This window comes from Rattus norvegicus, chromosome 9 (genome assembly GCF_021556685.1).
Source record: "Rattus norvegicus strain SHRSP/BbbUtx chromosome 9, alternate assembly SHRSP_T2T, whole genome shotgun sequence".
Classification (NCBI taxonomy): Eukaryota; Metazoa; Chordata; class Mammalia; order Rodentia; family Muridae; genus Rattus; species Rattus norvegicus.
Genome location: NC_141542.1, coordinates 102817719 through 102835958, shown reverse-complemented (window position 1 = coordinate 102835958; position 18240 = coordinate 102817719). Strand labels below are relative to the sequence as shown.

The 18240-nt window shown below is 47.6% G+C and overlaps 1 protein-coding gene across 3 annotated transcripts in view; it reads right to left on the bottom strand.

Moving 5' to 3' along the window:
* The window catches only part of Dis3l2 (DIS3-like 3'-5' exoribonuclease 2), a 395417-nt gene that overhangs the window by 25186 nt on the left and 351991 nt on the right, over window positions 1-18240 (bottom strand). For all 3 annotated transcript variants that reach the window (NM_001109007.2, NM_001172159.1, XM_087567088.1), the window contains one exon: window positions 5308-5387. In NM_001109007.2, the coding sequence (NP_001102477.2) occupies window positions 5308-5387 (80 nt within the window). The remainder of the gene's footprint in view (window positions 1-5307; window positions 5388-18240) is intronic.

The window sequence follows — 18240 nt, the reverse complement described above, 5'->3', positions numbered from 1 at the left end:
ATGTAATACTTGGAGGAAAATTAGGATTTGCTGACTGATTCCATTTGGAGGAGTGAGGAAGGTTCTGAATGGGGGATGGATGGAGTATGTATGTGTTTAGGGAGCTCTAACAGTCTATTTCCTGACCTCAGTGTGTTTGTGTTTATTTTCTTTTTCTTTCTGTTTTGTCTTTTTGAAAGAGGGTCTCCTGAAGTCTAGGCTGCTCTCAAACTCAATTGTAGCCAAGAAAGACCCTAACTTTTGGTCCCCCCACTTACCTCTTCTAGGCTTATGGCATCATCACACCCAGCCATGCTCACTTGCTAACACTGCAGTGGGGTAAATGAAAATGGTTGCCATAGGCTTTTATACTCGCATGTTTAGTCCCCAGCTGATGAACTGTTTGAAAAGGGCAGGAGCTGTGGCCTTGTGAGTTAGGTGTGTCTTTAAGGATGGACTTTGAAGTTTCAAAAGCCCACACCAGACCCCAGAGTCAATCAATCCCTGTCTCTGTCTCTATCTCTCTCCCTCTCTCCCTCTCTCCCTCTCTCCCTCCCTCCCTCCCTCCCTCCCTCCCTCCCTCTCTCCTGCCCATGGATCAAGGTGTAACTCTCAGCTACTGCTTCTGCGTCAGGCCTACCTGCACGCTGCTATGCTCCCTGCCATGATGATAACAGATTAACCTCTGAAACTGTAATTGAGCCCCAGTAAAATGCTTTCTTTTGTAAGAATTGCTTTAGTCATGGTGTCTCAGCACAGCAGCAGAATAATGACTAGGAGACAATGGCTACAGACTTAGGGTCTGTAGCTTTTCTCTCTGCACTAGTGGTTTCAAAGTAAGTTTTACAAAGTGAGTTTATTGTATAAATTTATTTTCTAGTGTGTGCCACAGAAGAAAACAGTATAATGCCTATGTCATTCTGCATGCTGGAACACGGACCATGCTGTTCCATGTATATGCATGCACTGAGGGGTCTGTGGCAGGTCTGTGGCTAGCACAATAAGCTCATTTTTCTGGCTTTCATGTTTCCTTGCTTTAAACAGTTCTGGCCTGAGAAGGGGAACAGTGCCTGAACAGCCAAGGGCCAGCGTGGCAGTATGGGAAACCTCTGGTAACTTCTTCTCTTCAGCCCTATTTTCCCTGGTTCTCCCAGTAAATCTTGGGAAGTGATGCTGACTTAGCTCCCTAATAAATATCTTGGTCATCTGTACACAGATTACATGTGTATAGACAGCAACTGTGAAGGTGCCACACGTAATACATGAAGGCACCGTAAGCCATGATGTGGTAGCAGCTACCCTAGTCCTGCTGACTTCCCTGCCCCAGATCCCTAGGCAACTTAGTACCAGGTCTCTATAGACCCACACGCTGGGCCCATGCCTGCTGTGCACCTCAAAGAGGAAGCAGCACCTTGGGAGAAGCTTGTTTGCCTGCTCTGCTTCTTAGATACCTTGGGCAGGGCATCTCTCAGATCACAGGTGCCCCTTTCTGTGAAGTGAGAACATGTGAGGGCAAGCAAGTGGAATCAAACACTGTATTTTGGTACCCAGCATATTCTGGTTGCTGCTATTGGTCTCATGCTAGGGAACAAGGACAGGAAGAGTCAAGGGTACACCTGTGTGGTAGGCAGTGAGGAGACATCATCCTAGAGCTCGACCCTGAAAGCGGGGGTGTTGGTGTTGTAGAGATACCACACCCCACCTGCTGTGAGGGCCACAGAAGCCCACATCCACACTGTGAGTGGCTGAGTCCTGCATGCATGCTCCAGCTGCAGCTGTTCCCATGAGGTCACTCCTGGCACTTCTACGTCTGCTGCCTCCAGCTCCACAAGCCTTCCTATCTCCAGGAGATTCAGCTTCTCTTTCTCCTAACCTGGGACTTTACAAGGAAGAAGAAAGTCATTCTTACTCTGACCTGGCAGCGTCTGCATTTGTGAGATGCCTGGAGGTGCTTATCCTCTGTCAGGAATGGCTCTTAGGGAACACTGCAGTTAGCCTGTAGAATTGGCAACAGCTCTAAGCACAGACAGAAAGTGCCATTTCCAAAGTCCTGGGAAGTGCTGATGCTGGTTTGACGTTGTCAGGGGCTGCTGGGAAATATTCCATCTGCTTATTCAGGGGGGAAGGAAAAGAAGAAGAACTAAGCAGACAGGGAGGGATGAATTAATTAAACATGGGACTTGGTCCAGAATCCTTTGCTCTCCCCACTGAGGGTGGTACACAGGGAAAGGTACACTGGATCCCCTGCCATAGCCCCAGAAGTGGCTGCTCAGTTCTCATGCTGCAGCTGTCTTGGAGCCCTCCCCCTGCTGCCTTCCATGCCTTGAGTCATCTAGCAGTTACCCCAGATGTGTGGAGCCCAGACATAGGCTAGGCCCTAATGAAGGGGAGTTGCCTCCAAAGGGCATTGGCCTGAGGCTTCCCATAGACTGGCTGAAGTGACTCAAAAGTAAGTGCAGCTGAGAGTCCCTACCCAGATGCTCCATTCCTTCCAGTGACCAGGTTTGTATAGAGGCTTATGGCAGCTCTGCCAGTCTCCTGGTAAGTAGTGGACAGAAAGGCCACTAAGTGTATGTGGGCATGGATAGGGTCTGTGGACAAACAGCTGTTCCAATAACTCACATATACCAGGATGACCTGTACCACTGGGAAGCTCTGGAAGTGTAGTGTAGGCCTGTGAAGCTGGCTGGTGGATAAGAGGCAAGAAGGTTCTGCAGAGGACTAACAATAAGTGGCGCATCCTGACAAGCAGTTGAAGGTCAAGAGTGAGAGCCAAGGCGTGGAGAGCACTGCAGAGCAAGGAGAGGGAAGCAGGACGGTGTGTTGCACTGTTATGGGAGTGCGCTTACTCTCTAAGAAAGCTTGCCTGGCCACCCAGGAATCTCATCAGTACTCCCATCTTGTCCTTGGCTTCAGAGAATCCCAGATCGAATTTGCTGCTGACCTGAGCACAATAAGAAACCAAGATGGTATTTCTGACACAATGGCTTTAGAAGCACTGGGGGATGACTGGCTGACCTTCCCCATGGTTCATGCAGTAGGAATTAGTGTTGCCCAATAGCAAGTCCATCATCTGCCTAAAGATACAGATATTACAATGACACCCAGAAGGTATCTGTGTACAGATGTCGTCACAAGGGTACCCACTGGCCTGTCTTCTACTCACATCCGAGCAGTAAGTTCCTGATGATGACACAGTCTGTACTTCTGGGAGGTAATGGCGGCTCTGCTGGCAGGTGCCCATAGTTTGGAGAGTTATATGATGACACCAGAACACACGTTCTCAAGTCCCAGCTGGGCCTACTGGTTATTGAGGATGGTTCCCCAGAGTGGTAACAACTCTCTTCCACCTCGTCTTTCTCCAGTGTAGGCATGTGAGAGTTGACTGTGTGTTCCTTGGAGTGAGCTGGCAGAGTTCCCTAGCTCTCAGCTTCTGCAGTGCAATGGTCATGAAAGTGCACTCCTCAGGCTGTGGTGAGGGTTACTTAGGAATGGCTCATGGTGGTCCATAGGAGTCTAATAGTCTAACGTAGAGCTGGTGCCTATATGTGAGCTGCCATCATCACTACCACCGCCGCCACCACCACCACCACCACCACCACCACCACCACCACCACCACCACCACCACCACCATGGCATATTCCCTCTGCCTCACTCACCACCATTGTCCCTGTCTCACTAACAACACACACTCAGAGAATCAGGGCCTTTGAAGAAGAGGATGGTACTTTAAAATTATGCCGGGGCCATTTTCTAACCCAGCTATACCACTTTGCATCTGTGTACACCTCCTAACTACACAAGCCCCAGGATCACTACAGAAGCAGTAAGTATGGCAGCGGTGTCTACAGAACCATAACCAAGGCCAAAGTCACAGCTGACTCAGATAAACAGACGAGGGATGAACACTGAGGTGGGGAGGAGGTGGGGAAGAGGGTGGAGCCTGAAAAGGAAAGGTTTGTTTCCAAACATACCTCTTACTCATCACCAACTCTCACGCATGTGTGTATGATTGTGTATGTATATGTATGGTGTGATACACACACATTTCTGTGTGTAAGTCTTCATGAGTGTGTGCCATGAAGAAATGTAGACACAGACGATAACTGCAGTGTTGGTTCCCGCCTTCCACAGTGTTTGACACAGGGGCTTTCTGTGCGCCAGGCTCTCTGCCTGCACTTCAAGGACTCTCTTCTCTCTTCCTCACGTTTCACCGTGGGAAAGCGAGCATTGGGGTTTTAGGCGTCTGCTATTGAATTTGGCTTTATGAAGGTTCATGGGTCCTTACACATTCACAGTACATGCTTTGAGCCACTGCCCCAGCCCTCTATGCAAGTTCCTTTCTATTACATTTAAGGGCAAAAGAGACTGGGGGTGTGTATTTTGTGTGTGTGTGTGTGTGTGTGTGTGTGTGTGTGTGTGCGCGCGCGCGCTAGACATTTTCTCACACGGTAGCAAAAATGTTGAGCACCTCCTTCCTGTAAGGGAAGCCTGAGCCAGAAAGCCTGCCACAGCTGCTCAGCATGTAGGTGATGCAGCGTGTAGGTGGTGCAGCATGTAGGTGGTGCAGCGTGTAGGTGGTGCAGGGTGTAGGTGGTACAGCGTGTAGGTGATGCAGCATGTAGGTGGTGCAGGGTGTAGGTGGTGCAGCATGTAGGTGGTGCAGCATGTAGGTGGTGCAGGGTGTAGGTGGTGCAGCGTGTAGGTGGTGCAGCATGTAGGTGGTGCAGCGTGTAGGTGGTGCAGGGTGTAGGTGGTGCAGCGTGTAGGTGGTGCAGGGTGTAGGTGGTGCAGCATGTACGTGGTGCAGCGTGCAGGTGATGCAGCGTGTAGGTGGTGCAGCGTGCAGGTGATGCAGCGTGTAGGTGGTGCAGCGTGCAGGTGGTGCAGCGTGTAGGTGGTGCAGCGTGTAGGTGGTGCAGCGTGCAGGTGGTGCAGCGTGTAGGTGGTGCAGCGTGTAGGTGGTGCAGCATGTAGGTGGTGCAGCATGTAGGTGGTGCAGGGTGTAGGTGGTGCAGCGTGTAGGTGGTGCAGCATGTAGGTGGTGCAGCATGTACGTGGTGCAGCGTGCAGGTGATGCAGCGTGTAGGTGGTGCAGCGTGCAGGTGATGCAGCGTGCAGGTGGTGCAGCGTGCAGGTGGTGCAGCGTGTAGGTGGTGCAGCGTGTAGGTGGTGCAGCATGTAGGTGGTGCAGCGTGCAGGTGGTGCAGCGTGTAGGTGGTGCAGGGTGTAGGTGGTGCAGTGTGTAGGTGGTGCAGCGTGTAGGTGATGCAGCATGTAGGTGGTGCAGCGTGTAGGTAGTGCTTTCCACACAGTGAATGGCTTACTTGTTGCTGTCTCGGTACTCATAGATATGACATCCTTGAGGCAATCCAGTCTCATGGTCCAGAGTGAAAGCAAGCTTCAGCTAAACAAAGAGGAAAGAAAAACAAGTGAGTTTTGACTCAATGGAATGGAGAAATCAAACCAATCTGCTCCCTCCAATGGATGTGCTGTGCAAACTTCGGCCTCTCACTGTGGGAGAGCCATACATCACTGGAGCTCTGCCACCCACAGGTACTGTCACCAGGAGCATCTTACGCACTGGCCATGTAATCAGTACTCACGAAACATTTTATACCTGCCTCTGAGTTAGCAGAACATGTGGAACATTACAGCAAAGGAGTCACCTTCATGGAGCCTGCTATCACAAGAGCGAACCTCTATTCTAAGGAACATCCAGGTATATGCAGAAGTTTGAACTGAAAAGAGTTCCTGGAACCTTTATGGGGGGGGGCAAAATATAACTTACCATGTGTCTAGAAAAGCAAACAAGCTGGCCTAGACAGAACAGGGCTGTGGGAAGGAGGGGTGACTAGACCACAGGTGAAGGAACAGTTGTCCTATGCAGAAGTCACAGCATGTACACAGGTCCTGATCAGGAGCTGCAGGAACTCAAGGATGGCTAGAAGCTCGGTCCAATAGCTACAAGGATCACAGTGGGTACTGACAGGAGAAAAGGCCAGGCAAAATATGCACAACACTCTTGGCTATACTGAACTCTTTGATCTTTGCCTTAACTACAAAGGAAGGCTCCTAATCTGCTCTAAGAGGGGTGGATGATGTCACCACAGTTCTGTTTGGGAAGACCCTCTAGCTGGCTACTGTGCTATCTGCAGGAGGAGGGAAGAAATGGGAGCCTACATAGGTCTGTTCCTGAGGCTGAGGGAATAGGAATGGGGACCAGAGGATAGGAAGGCAAGATGGAGAGAAATGGACACTTGAGAGATCTAAATGGAGCGAGTTTTAGAAGTGGAATCAACCACTGATGAATATGGAGACAGAAAGGAGAATGGAAGTTCATGGTTTTGATTTGAACAACTGATTAGGTAAATATCACACTGATGGAAAGAAGGGAGTCTGAAATTTGGTTAGGAGTGTACTGACTTGGAGATCCCATTAGTGAAGATCCCAAAACAGGAACTGGCTGAGTCCTGGCTTCTTTTGGGACTCTGGCAAGAAGATCTCAGGTGAATACAGAGCTTTCTCAGGGCTCAGGCAGGTTTACTGTCTATCTGCTAGAGCCCAGGGCTTAGGAAGCTTGAGTATTTCCTATGTGGAGTCAATTACCATCTCTAAAAATTCCCTGGGCTTTTAAGTCACCAGGGAAAATTAGCTACATTAACTACATATTAGGGGGATACATTATTATGATTTTTTTCCTGTAGGGTTGTTAACACAGTTAATGATTTGCACCACTAGATACTGGACAATTTTTCTCTCCCTCAGAGCAAAGCACACTCTTGGGAATGGTCTGTCCTCTTACTGACCCAGATGAACATTCAAACTAGAAATGAATGCTTCTTTACCACAACAAAGCCAGGAACCTCACTGGAGTCAAAGGCATGCTTTTCTTACAGAGTATACCTTGGCTCTAACCAGGCCTCTATTCCAGTTAAATAAAAAAGAATTTAGTTCAACTACTATGGAATCAGTGTAGAGGCTTTTCCAATGAAAGAAAGAAAGAAAGAAAGAAAGAAAGAAAGAAAGAAAGAAAGAAAGAAAGAAAGAAAGAGAGAGGAGAGAGAGAGGGGGAGGGAAGGAGGGAGGGAAGGAGGGAGAGAGGGAGGGAGGGAGGGAGGGAGAGAGGGAGGGAGGGAGGGAGGAAGGAAATAGTACTATCCTATGATCCAGTTCTACCACCTCTGGACATCTGTCTGAAGGGAGTCAAGATCAGCACAACACAGACATCTGTACCGAAGCAGTCTTCACAGCACTTCTATAGAACCAGCCTAGATGCCCATCAAGAGAAGAATGGATACAGAAACCGTGGTACATACACATAGTGGAGTTTGATTCATCCACAAAAAAGAATGAGAACTGGTTAAAGCACTTTCTGCTTAAGTGTGATGACCAGAGTTGGATCCCTAGAGCTCACATCGAGGCCAGTAATTCTAATCCTGGAGAGGAGAGAGGGGATCTCCAGAGCAAGCTTGAAAGACTCACTGTATCAGTGAGCACTGGGTTTTGATGGGAGACTGTACCTCAAAGAAAAAGGTGGAAAAGCAAATGAGGATGAGTCCCAAGCCTCCACCTGCACATGCCCACCCACATATACCCACACACATGTGGAAAATGGAAAAAGGAACAAGAATACAAAATTGTCATTTGAAGGGAAATGGATATTAAGTGAAATAAGCTGGATGTAGACAGACAAATATATTCTGTCTCAGGCATGGGATCTAGAAAAAGAGACTTGAGAGGAGAGGCGCTTCTCTTTTGGAAAGCCCAGGGGGTGATCATCGAGTATAAGTACATATGTACAGAAATGTCAACACAAGGCCATGACTTTGTATACTTAGGACATGTGTAGATAGATATGGTTGTACATGCCTTTGGTTATAGCACTTGGGATGCTGAGGCAGCAGGACTGAAGTTCAGGGTCATCCCAGGCCACTTACTCAGATTCTGTGTCAAAAAGAAATGTCCCCCTTCTTCACTCGGTGTACATTTGATGACCACTTGAATTAGGTGTTATAATTTCCTTTAATAGAGAAGAAGCTTGGAGCTGATAAAGATTAAGAATTTAGCTGGGCTCGGTAATGAACACCCATAGTCTCTGCACTCAGGATTCTGAATCAGAAGGGTCATAGTTTTAAGGACAACCTGAGCTACATACTGAGATCCTGTTGAGGGAGGGTTATGTGTGCCTATGGAGATAGCTCAGTTGAGGGAGGTTAAGGAGATAGCTTAGTTGGTAAAGTACTTGCCATTTAAGCAGAAGGACCTGAGTTTGATCCCCAAAATCCATGTTTTTAAAACTTAGGCATCTGTGAGCATGCCTGTAATAGTGTTGGGGAGGCAGCGACAAGCAGATCCTGGGACTCAATAGCCAGCCAGTCGAGCTTTCTTGAACCCAGAACAGTAAGAGACGACGACGACAACAACAACAACAATAACAACAACAACAACAGCAAATGGACAACACCTGAGGAACTACGAGGCTGTTTGACTTCCACATACAAGAACATCTACATGTACACATACACCAACATATACACAAACACATATGTATACATGCAAACAAATCCTTAAGGAATGTGTCCACAGCACAATAGAACCAGAGTTGTAAGGCAAACTCACACTCCTTGCCCATTGCTAATATTATGGAATTTTGCTGGTCTGGATATGAAGGAGGAAGGGAGGTGTCACAAACATGGTTACAGAGTCTCTGCCTCAGACACTGGGCCAGATGGTGAGGCTATTCCCACAGGCGATGCGGGATGGTAAGCTTGGGAGGTGAGTTTGGGTCCTATTTGAAACTGCTTATTTCTTTGTTTCTGGTGGGGATGGCCAGAAGGCTGCTGTATGTACAGTCCTGAGGTTTCCAAGTGCATGTGTGAGCTTCATCTGGCAAGATGAGAGCTTGCTGCAGGGGGTGAGGCCATCTTGAGAGGTATGTGAAAGGCAGCAGATCCTAGCAGAGTCCAAAGAACACTTGCAGGAGAGAGCTGGGAGCAGAGACCAAGAAGGGTAGCAGTGGGTCTTCATTTATATCTTGAAGAAGCTAAGGGGAAATAAATATGTCTTAAGGAAGGAAAAGCCAAGCCAGTTTGTTACACCCTCCTAAAATGCCACATAGGAGAGGAATGTGTGTCCCAAACACGGACCCCACTGGATCTGGCAGAGTGGGCTGCAGGGGAGTAGTAGTGGGAGCAGAGGTGAGTAGGAGACAGTTGAAAAGTGAGAAGGCAAGGAAACAGAAGTTGTAAGTGGCTTTAGATGGCTGTAGGGAAGAGACAACAGAAACTACAGTGGGACAGCATGGTAAGTGAGGGATTGAAGGGAGTGTATCTAAGTGGTGACATTTTAAAGAAGAAGTGACTAGAGACACAAGAGATGGAAATAAAGAGTGTTGTTTCTGAGATGGCTAGGGACTGGAATCTAACACACAACAGAAGATCTTCTCTACTGCAGAAGATGGGAGGGGTGAACAGGGACCCAGACAGATCTGTAGACCAGGCAAGGAGGGTTTAGACCAGGCAAGGAGGGTTTAGAACATTTTAGCATGGCTTCTGTTTTTTGTCTTTCCTCCTGAGAACTAGGAAGTCAAATTATCTGCAAAGAATGAGGAATTTGGTGAGGGGACTAGAAGTTTGAGGAAGGATGAAGGCTGTGGCTACTGCTTTGGAGGACAAGACAAAGACCTAGATGGGGCCATGCAGGAGGACTGCTGGGGAGCACTCAGTAGCTAGGATTAGTGAACAACCTTCTGCAACCTTGACAGTAGTGTGAAGAAGAAAGCCAACTTGGTCCAAAGCTGGATCTTTCCAGAAAGGTTTGAGGGATGAATAATGGGCAAGGGAGGGCAACGTGATACGGCAACAGATGGATCCAGACAGGCCAGGGAACCTAAGTGCTGATGGACATGAAAGAGAAATGAAGCCCAACTGAGAGAAAGCAGAGGGTCTGAGTGACAGATGTTCTGTAGGAAACTAATATTTATGAAGTACATCTGCTCTCAGCATCCTTTAAGTGATCTTATTAGATTCTCACTCTACACTGTGTTTGAAAGATCTGGTATGTATGAGGCCCATACTGACCAGTAAGCAGCAGAACTGAAGTCTTCATAGTAAAGCACCTGGCTGTACTGGCTTCCTAGGTATTTATGGACTAGAGGGAGGATCAGGAGCTGTGGTCAGACAGCAGACTGTGTGTGACTTTAGGATGGACAGATAATTAGTATATCAAAGAAAAGCCAAGGAGTAGAGAGGTAGAGATGGGACAATCCTCTAAGAAGTTCTAAAATCCACCCAGGATGGTGATATGCTGTTTCTCAGAGAAGCCACACCATTAGGCATGTCTACAGGCATGTAGGTGCCTACAAGTACAAAGTTCAATATGAATGAATGAACACACTGATCCCTGTAGCGGACACAGAGGCAGAACTTTCTAATGACAGTTCTTTCTAATGATGTGCCATCTAGGGCTGCAGGGAAAAGCAGACCCAATCTCTAGAGGCAGACTGGACCTAACAGGGATGGAGGGACCTAAGAGAGGCCCATCCTTTCAGCTGTTGAGCAGACATCCATGCGGGCAGTGTGCTGTCCTAGGAACAGGCTCAGAAAGGGATGTGTGACCCAGCTGAGGCCCACAAGCTAGGGGAGTGTGTACAATGAGTATAAAGGCCAGTGCACTGGATCAGTACCTCCAGCCAGAAAGCAAGTAGACCAAAACATCTATAACAGAGGACATGCAGGCAGAGACACTCAACAAAGACCAGCTCTACTGAAATTAGGGGCCCAAATCCCCAGGGAAGCAAGGGAGTGCTCCTCTCTTGTCAGCACCCCGAAGAGCAACAGTATTTCCCAGATACCTCCTAGTACAAGCTTAGCCAGAACAGAGTCCTACTTGCTGCCCTCTGTGCCAGCCTGGGGCACATAATGAAGCCCTGCAGGGCCTCCCTCAGTAGGAAGTCAGCCTGCAGGAACAGTAGCCACTTTGGCCACATCTGCTATAGGGAACAGAAGCACTGATTGCTAGTCAGTCCTCTCAAAGGGAGGGGCTTCCTCGGTGGACACTTTCTAGCTGCACAACATCCCTGATACTGAGTGAGGTGGAGGAGGTGAAGGTCTCCAGGCATTCACAAGGCTGTGCTCTAGGCCACTGCCACAGGGATAAAGTTTTCAAAGGGATTTAGGGAGAGGAAAGGCTCTCAGATTGACAAAGGACAAACAGGTCTTCTTTAGACAGAAAACAGAAGAGCTGCTAAGTGTGGTGGTGCATACCTTTAATCCCAGCACCCGGGAAGCAGAGACAGGCAGATCTCTGTGAATCTGAGGCCAGCCTGGTATATGTGAAGAGACTCTGACTCACAAGAAGAAATAAAAGAAGAAAGGAAGCAAGGAGGAAAGAAGTTGGGAGGGAGAAAAGGAAGGAGGAAAGAAGGAGAAAAGGAAGGAAGAGAGAGAGAGAGGGAGGGAGGGAGAGAGGGAGGGAGGGAAGGAGAGAGAGAGAGAGAGAGAGAGAGAGAGAGAGAGAGAGAGAGAGAGAGAGAGAGAGAGAATATGAATATTAAAGTCTTTTATTTCTAGAAACTTAGGCTGAGACCACACAGGAGAGCAGGCTGTGGGCAGTAGAACATAAAACTTCTGATGGGACCCTCTGCTGTCCAAGCCTCGCGATGAGGGTGAACAAGGTATCTGGCCATAGGACTAAGGCTGAGTTAAAGGCTAGACCCGGATTTTGGAAAGGTGGGGTGTAAGCTCTGCTGGGGTTACTGAACCTCTTGAGTTTTAAGTGTAGTGGCAAGGGAGACCAGCAGTGTCCCCTCCCAGGAACCACAAGACTAGTTGGCTGAGGACATAAAGGGCTTCCTTTTGGGTCTCAGATTCCACCACATTGGGAGCAAAACCTTAGGAAAAGAATGAATGTCCAAGCTAAGCAGGAGGCTAGGAGGCCATATAGTTGTTTCCTATGATGAGTAAAAGGCACGTGGCCTTACTCTGGATCTCAGCCCAGTAAAGTCAGTGGGTCCAAGGGCATTCATATGAATAAGCAACAAAGGGTGAATGAAACTGGAAGGGGTGGTCAGTGTGCATGCTAGGCGTCCCTTGGGCCAATGTGCAAGCCAGTCTTGCACAGCTCAGGTACACAGTTGGCCTGTCCAAATGGCCCACCCTGGAGAAGATTATGCCCAGGCAGCTGGTTCTTAAACCCCATTGAGTAAGGAAGCTCAGAGCTTCTGGTGCTTTTAAAAACTACTAGTCTGAGTTTGGGCAAAAGTTGAGAAACTATACAGGTGGTGAGAAGGCTGTGTTGGTGAGGGGCTTGCTTGCAGCCTGGTGATCTGAGTTCAGCCCTGGGAATCCACCTGGTGAAAGGAAAGAACTGACTCCCACAAGTTGTTCCCTTTGCTTTGGTAAATTTGTGCATGTGTGTGTGTGTACATACACACTAACAACGATAAGTAATTCTTTAAAAAAAATCAAACAATTCCCTGTCTTGTCCGCAACAGATGCAAAATGACTTCCCATGGGCACCAGTGCCTCTGCGTGGGCTGGGAAGGTGCTAGCAAGTTAGAGGGATGGTCTGAGCAGGCGACTTGGAAGCCCAGCTCAGGGCTCCCTCACAAGGATGTAAAGACAGGCCAGTGGTGAAAGTTGAGCATGGCTAGGACTGCTCCAGGTCAGCCCACCTTCTTCCCTGGGGGCTGAGCTTGTTTCAGTTTGCTAGCTGTTAGGACTCAGGTTCAAGCTCAGGTCAAGGAGCAGTCTGGGAAGCCTCTGGCTTCCCGTGGTTGAAGCTCCCCACAGTTCCTGGGTCTCTCAGGGTATCTGACTGCTCCGTATATGGGAAGTAGCCAATCCTACACAGGGCCAACATTTGGGGAATACCACTTACAGCATACTTGAAAGGAACCTTCCTCCCATCTGAAGCTTAGGTTTGGAAATTGAAAAATCTTATTAGGAGGGAATCTTCACATTCTTTGAAGTGATCTTTAGTTTTCCTTCGTTAGTCCTCATTGTTTGGTTTGGATTTCCTAAGCATTATTTCTTTTTTCCATCTCCTCTTTGCTTTCTTTTATAAGACAAAGATGCTGTGGGCTTTGCTTTAACTTGGTTAACAGCGATTCTATGGCAATGTATTAAATTTCTTTCTCCTAAGTCCACTGAAGTCTTTTTGGACTTGAAGAGCTTTTTAAGAAAGAACTTGCTCATTCAGCAGGATTTTTCTCCCTGCTCCAAGCTCTGGTTCTGACCTGGAAAAAATAAGAGTAAGAAAGAGCGAGAGAATCCTGCAGTCCTGACGCTCAACTTCACAAACCACAAAAAAAGAACCTCGCTCCAGTAACGTAATCATGAAGAGTTCTGGCACCTTGGTCTTTCAAGAAAAATACACCCATCTGCTGGCGCAGGGACCCTCTAACTAAATCCTGTTCAGCATGGAGTTCCCGATTCGTTAGTGTTGGAAGTCTACAGCGAGGCTGGCCGCTCCCCCTGGATGACGCCTCCCTGCAGTGCGCGTCTGGAAACCCCACAGCTGTATCTTCACTTAAGGCCGCTTCTCCTGACTCCACTGTGTCCTGTTCCAGAAGCTTGTTCTATTCTTGTTAAAGCTAAAACCGACAAGACAGGGATTCTTCGATGTTGAGGTTTGACTTGCTCAGAAGAAGCCACGTCTGTCTTAGAGCTAAGGTCTGTCCCCAGGGAAGGCTACTCACTTGAGAGGAACCAGCCAGCAAAACAATAGTAGTAGTCCTACCCTCCTGGCTAGTTGCCTCCTTTTCTGAGGGCCACCTCTTTATTCACCACAGTAAGAGCAGTGCAGCAGGACTCTACATTGTCCCGTGTGGCCTTCTGTCTCCATCACTGGTGAGACCCATGCAGAAGAGCTTAGTTTCCTTCCTAGGTTCTTCTTTAGCAGGTCAACAGTCCCCGAGGGTCCCAGAGGCTTCTAGACAGCTTCCATCTAGTCCTTAGGCTCTGTGTGCCTCTCCCATTCTCAGTTATGGTGAAAACAGTAGATACAAGGCCTGATGAGCAAGCCTGCATATGCTACATGTACCCAGATGAGGAGGCTGTAGCCACCTGATCACTCTACTCAAAACGGGCAATTACTGACACAACTATTTCCTCTTGCAGCTAGGGCCACAGACCAGCCATTGTTTGGGCACAGATGCTGTCAGAGCTACCCGCATGGGCAGGTACCGATGCTTACTGTGGAGGTAGCACATGGTTCCTCTGAATCCACGGGAATGATACTGTACCGGTGTCTTGGCCTGCCCTTTATCTGCCTAGCTACTCTGCTGTGAACAGTAGAGCCCTTATCAGATCTCTGACTTCAAAGTGGTTGCTATAAAAAAATTAAGTGTGTTGCTTATTTGTTTAGTCATTTGTTTATAGACAGGGTCTCAGGTAGCCCTGGATAGCCTTAAACTGTCTATGGAGCTGAGGTTGGTCTATCCTGTGCTTTTCTGATCCTTCTGCTTCCGCCCCTTGAGTGCTGCGATTACAAGCATGAGCCCTGGTCAGTCTGTGTCAGAATGAGCCCAGAACTTGGTTTGTGTTTGCGCTTAGTGCACTAATTGAGCCGTATGTTCTAACTTTACCTTGGACACTCTGAGGCTCCAGAAGAGCTGGTGCTGCCCAGACACATGGCCTTCCTTGAGTTGTTTTAGTCATCCTCCATTCTCATGAGTTTACCTTAAGACAGAGCCTATAAAAGTCCTTTTTCATTGCTGCAAGTGTAAGCAATGTCCGTGACAGCAAACCTCACATGAGAAACTACTCTTAGTACTAGGAAAGACATCTTTCAACTTTCAATGAAGTTTGTCATTTTAAAAAATGTGTCTTATTACCCTCCCCCTCAACTCTCTGAGGTAGGGTTGCTTCTGCTGTTGGATACTGCAGTAAAGAGTCTGGTGCCTACTCTGCACACAAACATGGGGTCTCACTTTCTGCTTGCTTCTCTTCCTGGTCTCTTACTTCCTGTTCTCCTAATGTGTTCACCTCATTGCTTATTTCCTTTGCTGCAAGTCTTCAAATTTCTTTTGGAAACAGAGGAGGGTGCACAAAAGATAAGTAAAGTTCTTTACAATACAAGACAAACATATGTAGAGTTATGAGAGTTCAAACGGAACCTGCCTAAACCACGGCTATGACGGCAGACACTCAGTTCGTGGAAGAAGGAAACGGGACACTCTCACACAGTCTTCAGAGCCAGTGATCAGGCTGGCTCTCTTCTTGAAAAAACAGGAGAGAACAGAGTGATCTTCCAGGGACTTGGCCTCAGTTTCCAGGGACTTGGGGAGTCAGAAGTTATATAAACCAAACTGAGAGCCAGCAGCTTTGGCTTCTCGTTCTCTCCCTGAGTCTGGATAGAGGTGGGGGCTCTGGGACCTTAGATGCCCCACCTATACCATGGAGCCCAGTACTTCTGTGGCTGTCCTGATGTTTGTCTCCTGGAGGAATGTGGACTTTTTTTTAGCCTATTGAAGGAAAGTATCTATAACTAGTCCTGCTGTATCTGTTGGGAAAGAAGAAGCTCAGTGCTTCTAGAAGAATCAGTATGTAGCCCTTGAGGTGTTTTAATGAGGATGCTCTCTCTGCATCCTTATGTAAGGATGTCTTATGTAAGAAAGAGCAGTTGTCAGGGTTCATGATTTGATACTAAGCTAACTGGTTTCCTCCCTTCCAGAGCCTAAGTACCTGCACGACTATTCAAAATGACAGCTGCCATCTCAGGCCCCTTTGGGTCTTGGGGCAAGCCACCTGTCCCTTCTCTTTTGCCTGCTGCTTGCTCCAGTGAGGTTGGCGCACTTCCTGGCATGAGAGACACTCACTACCATTCAGCTCTACAGTGCCTCCTGAGCACACAACTGCTGACTAGATTGCCCAGAACTATGCAATGACTGTCCAGGAGGTGATGGCTACTCAAAACTGCTATTCCTATCCAGGTTGTTATTTGTGTCTGAGCTCTCTTGCATATAGAACAACATTATCTAAGAGATGCTGCCCTACCTGTGGTGAGAACCAGGGAACACATGGATGTTGTGAAATGTAAAGACATCACAAGTACTTTACATCTTAGAAGAGATGTAAATATTAAACAAAATTCAGGAGGTTTGGGGGGCGGGTAACAGCAAGAGCCAGGCTCCAGGAAGGAAGTAACATCCTCGGCCTCGCTAACTGTGATGAGAGAGGCTTTGGATAAGAAGCCCTTGTTCTTTAGAATCAAGTGCATATGGAGATCAGTGAGAAGGCTCCTGCTGCTGCCTGATGACCTGACTTTGATCCCAGAGACCTACATGGTAGGCGGAGAGAACTGACTCCCATAAACTACTCTTTGATCTCCCCAGATGTGTGCTGTGGAATGTGTATACACTCACACATACATGCACATAAAATAAAAAAAAGGATGAAATTGAAAAAGAAACTATATACACTATTGAATGTTAATGAAATAAGTTCACAATCTTTGTTAAGCAGACACTTGTGCGCCCTCTAACTGTAGTGTATACCACACAGCCTCTGTGGGGGCTCCAAAGCTAGAATTCAGGAGATAGACCAAGTCTAACTGTTCTAGTCTAGATCTTACCCCCAGTCTTTTTCTTTGTAGCATTCTAAGAGCTTCTGTCTCCTTTGCTGTGTCCCACCTTTACAACTTGAGAAGGGGAGTTAGACTAGAAGAAAAGGTCCCCCAGCTTTGTATTCCTAATAGTTAGGCAGCCTTCCTTCTTTGACCTCTTTGTACCTCATTTTCTGACTCTGAAGAATTGTAGGAGATAATGACAGAACTTCTGAGGTTGTTGTGAAAATTAAATGAGGAAAACCACAAGCCAACAGTTAGGATCTATTCACAATAGTGACCCTGTAGTAGCAAGGTCTGGGGATAGTCTTGCTAATGTGCTAGCTCCACATGAGAAAAATGAGGCGCTGGAACAAGCTCCTTCAGTTAGTCCAAAAGAACTCACTGAAATCTGAGCAGTTTCTACAACTGCAGGGTTCAGTTTCATTTTTCTTTTTTAGACAGGGTCTCACTATGCAGCCCTGGCAGGCTATGTAGACTAGGCTAGCTTTGAACTCACAGAGATTCACCTGCCTCAGCTTTCCAAGTATTGGTATGAAAGGCAAGTGTCACCATGTTCTGTTTTAACTTGAGCAGTATTAGGGAAACCATCTTTTTTTCTCTGCAGGCCTCCCTGGGAGACATATCAGCAGACCTAAACCTCTGACTGCAGTGGAGTCTTGCAGTATACCTACTGCACAGGTGGCCGGGCTGGCACAGCTCCTCTGTAACATGGTAGCCCCAGTCTTCTCCCTTGGTGACTGGTCTCTAGGGATGCTTCAGCCTATGGCAGCATTACATACCTCTAATGGAGCTACACTCTTCATAAGCAAGGCTTCCACTAGTGATGGTAGTATATGCCTCTAACTCGGGCACTCTGGAGGCTGAAGCGAGAGAGTTTGAGGCCAGCCTGGGCCACACAGTAAAACCTTGTTTCAACCACCACCACCACCACCACCACCACCACCACCACCACCACCACCACCACCACCAGACAAACAGCCAACCAACCAAACAACAGAAATACTAATAAATTAACTAAATAAACAAGTAGCCAAATAAACTCTCACCCCTTCCTCAAATACCAAACCAAACAACCTAAGACGGCCCTGCTGGGATGGCAGATGTGCCTTGCAATGGTAGTAGCACAGCCAGCATCTTGGCTCCAGCAACAACTTGTTTATTCATTGGTGACTAGGCAGGGAGGCAGCCACAACAACCTTCTAGAGCATGGCCAGGGCTGGCTTAGGCAGTCCAAATTCAAGTATAGCGTTCTGTTCAACCTTTCCCATTTATCCTCAAGTTGGAAGGTATTTCCACTGTGTATCTGTTCAACTATTATCCTGTCCTAACCAGCCTAACTCTGAAATACAAGTCCCAACTTTGGTCTTACCCAACCTTGGGTAAGCTCCACAAAGATTATACTACAAACCAAACCAAACCAAACCAAACCAAACCAAACCAAACCAAACCAAAAAAATGTTAAACAAGACCAGGTAGAGCCCTGAAAGGAGAAGCAGGACTCACAGGCTCCTTGTGCAACTGTAATATTGCCAAGAGGGTCTCATGCCTGGTTACCATTGCCACTAGTTAAAGGAGTTCAGGATGGATGCTAGAGTAGATATAGCAATTTGACGAGAGTAAGGCACATCAGCACTTGGCCAACTGGTATATAGATGCAAACCCACCTGGCTCTAAAGTCTGCATTTCCC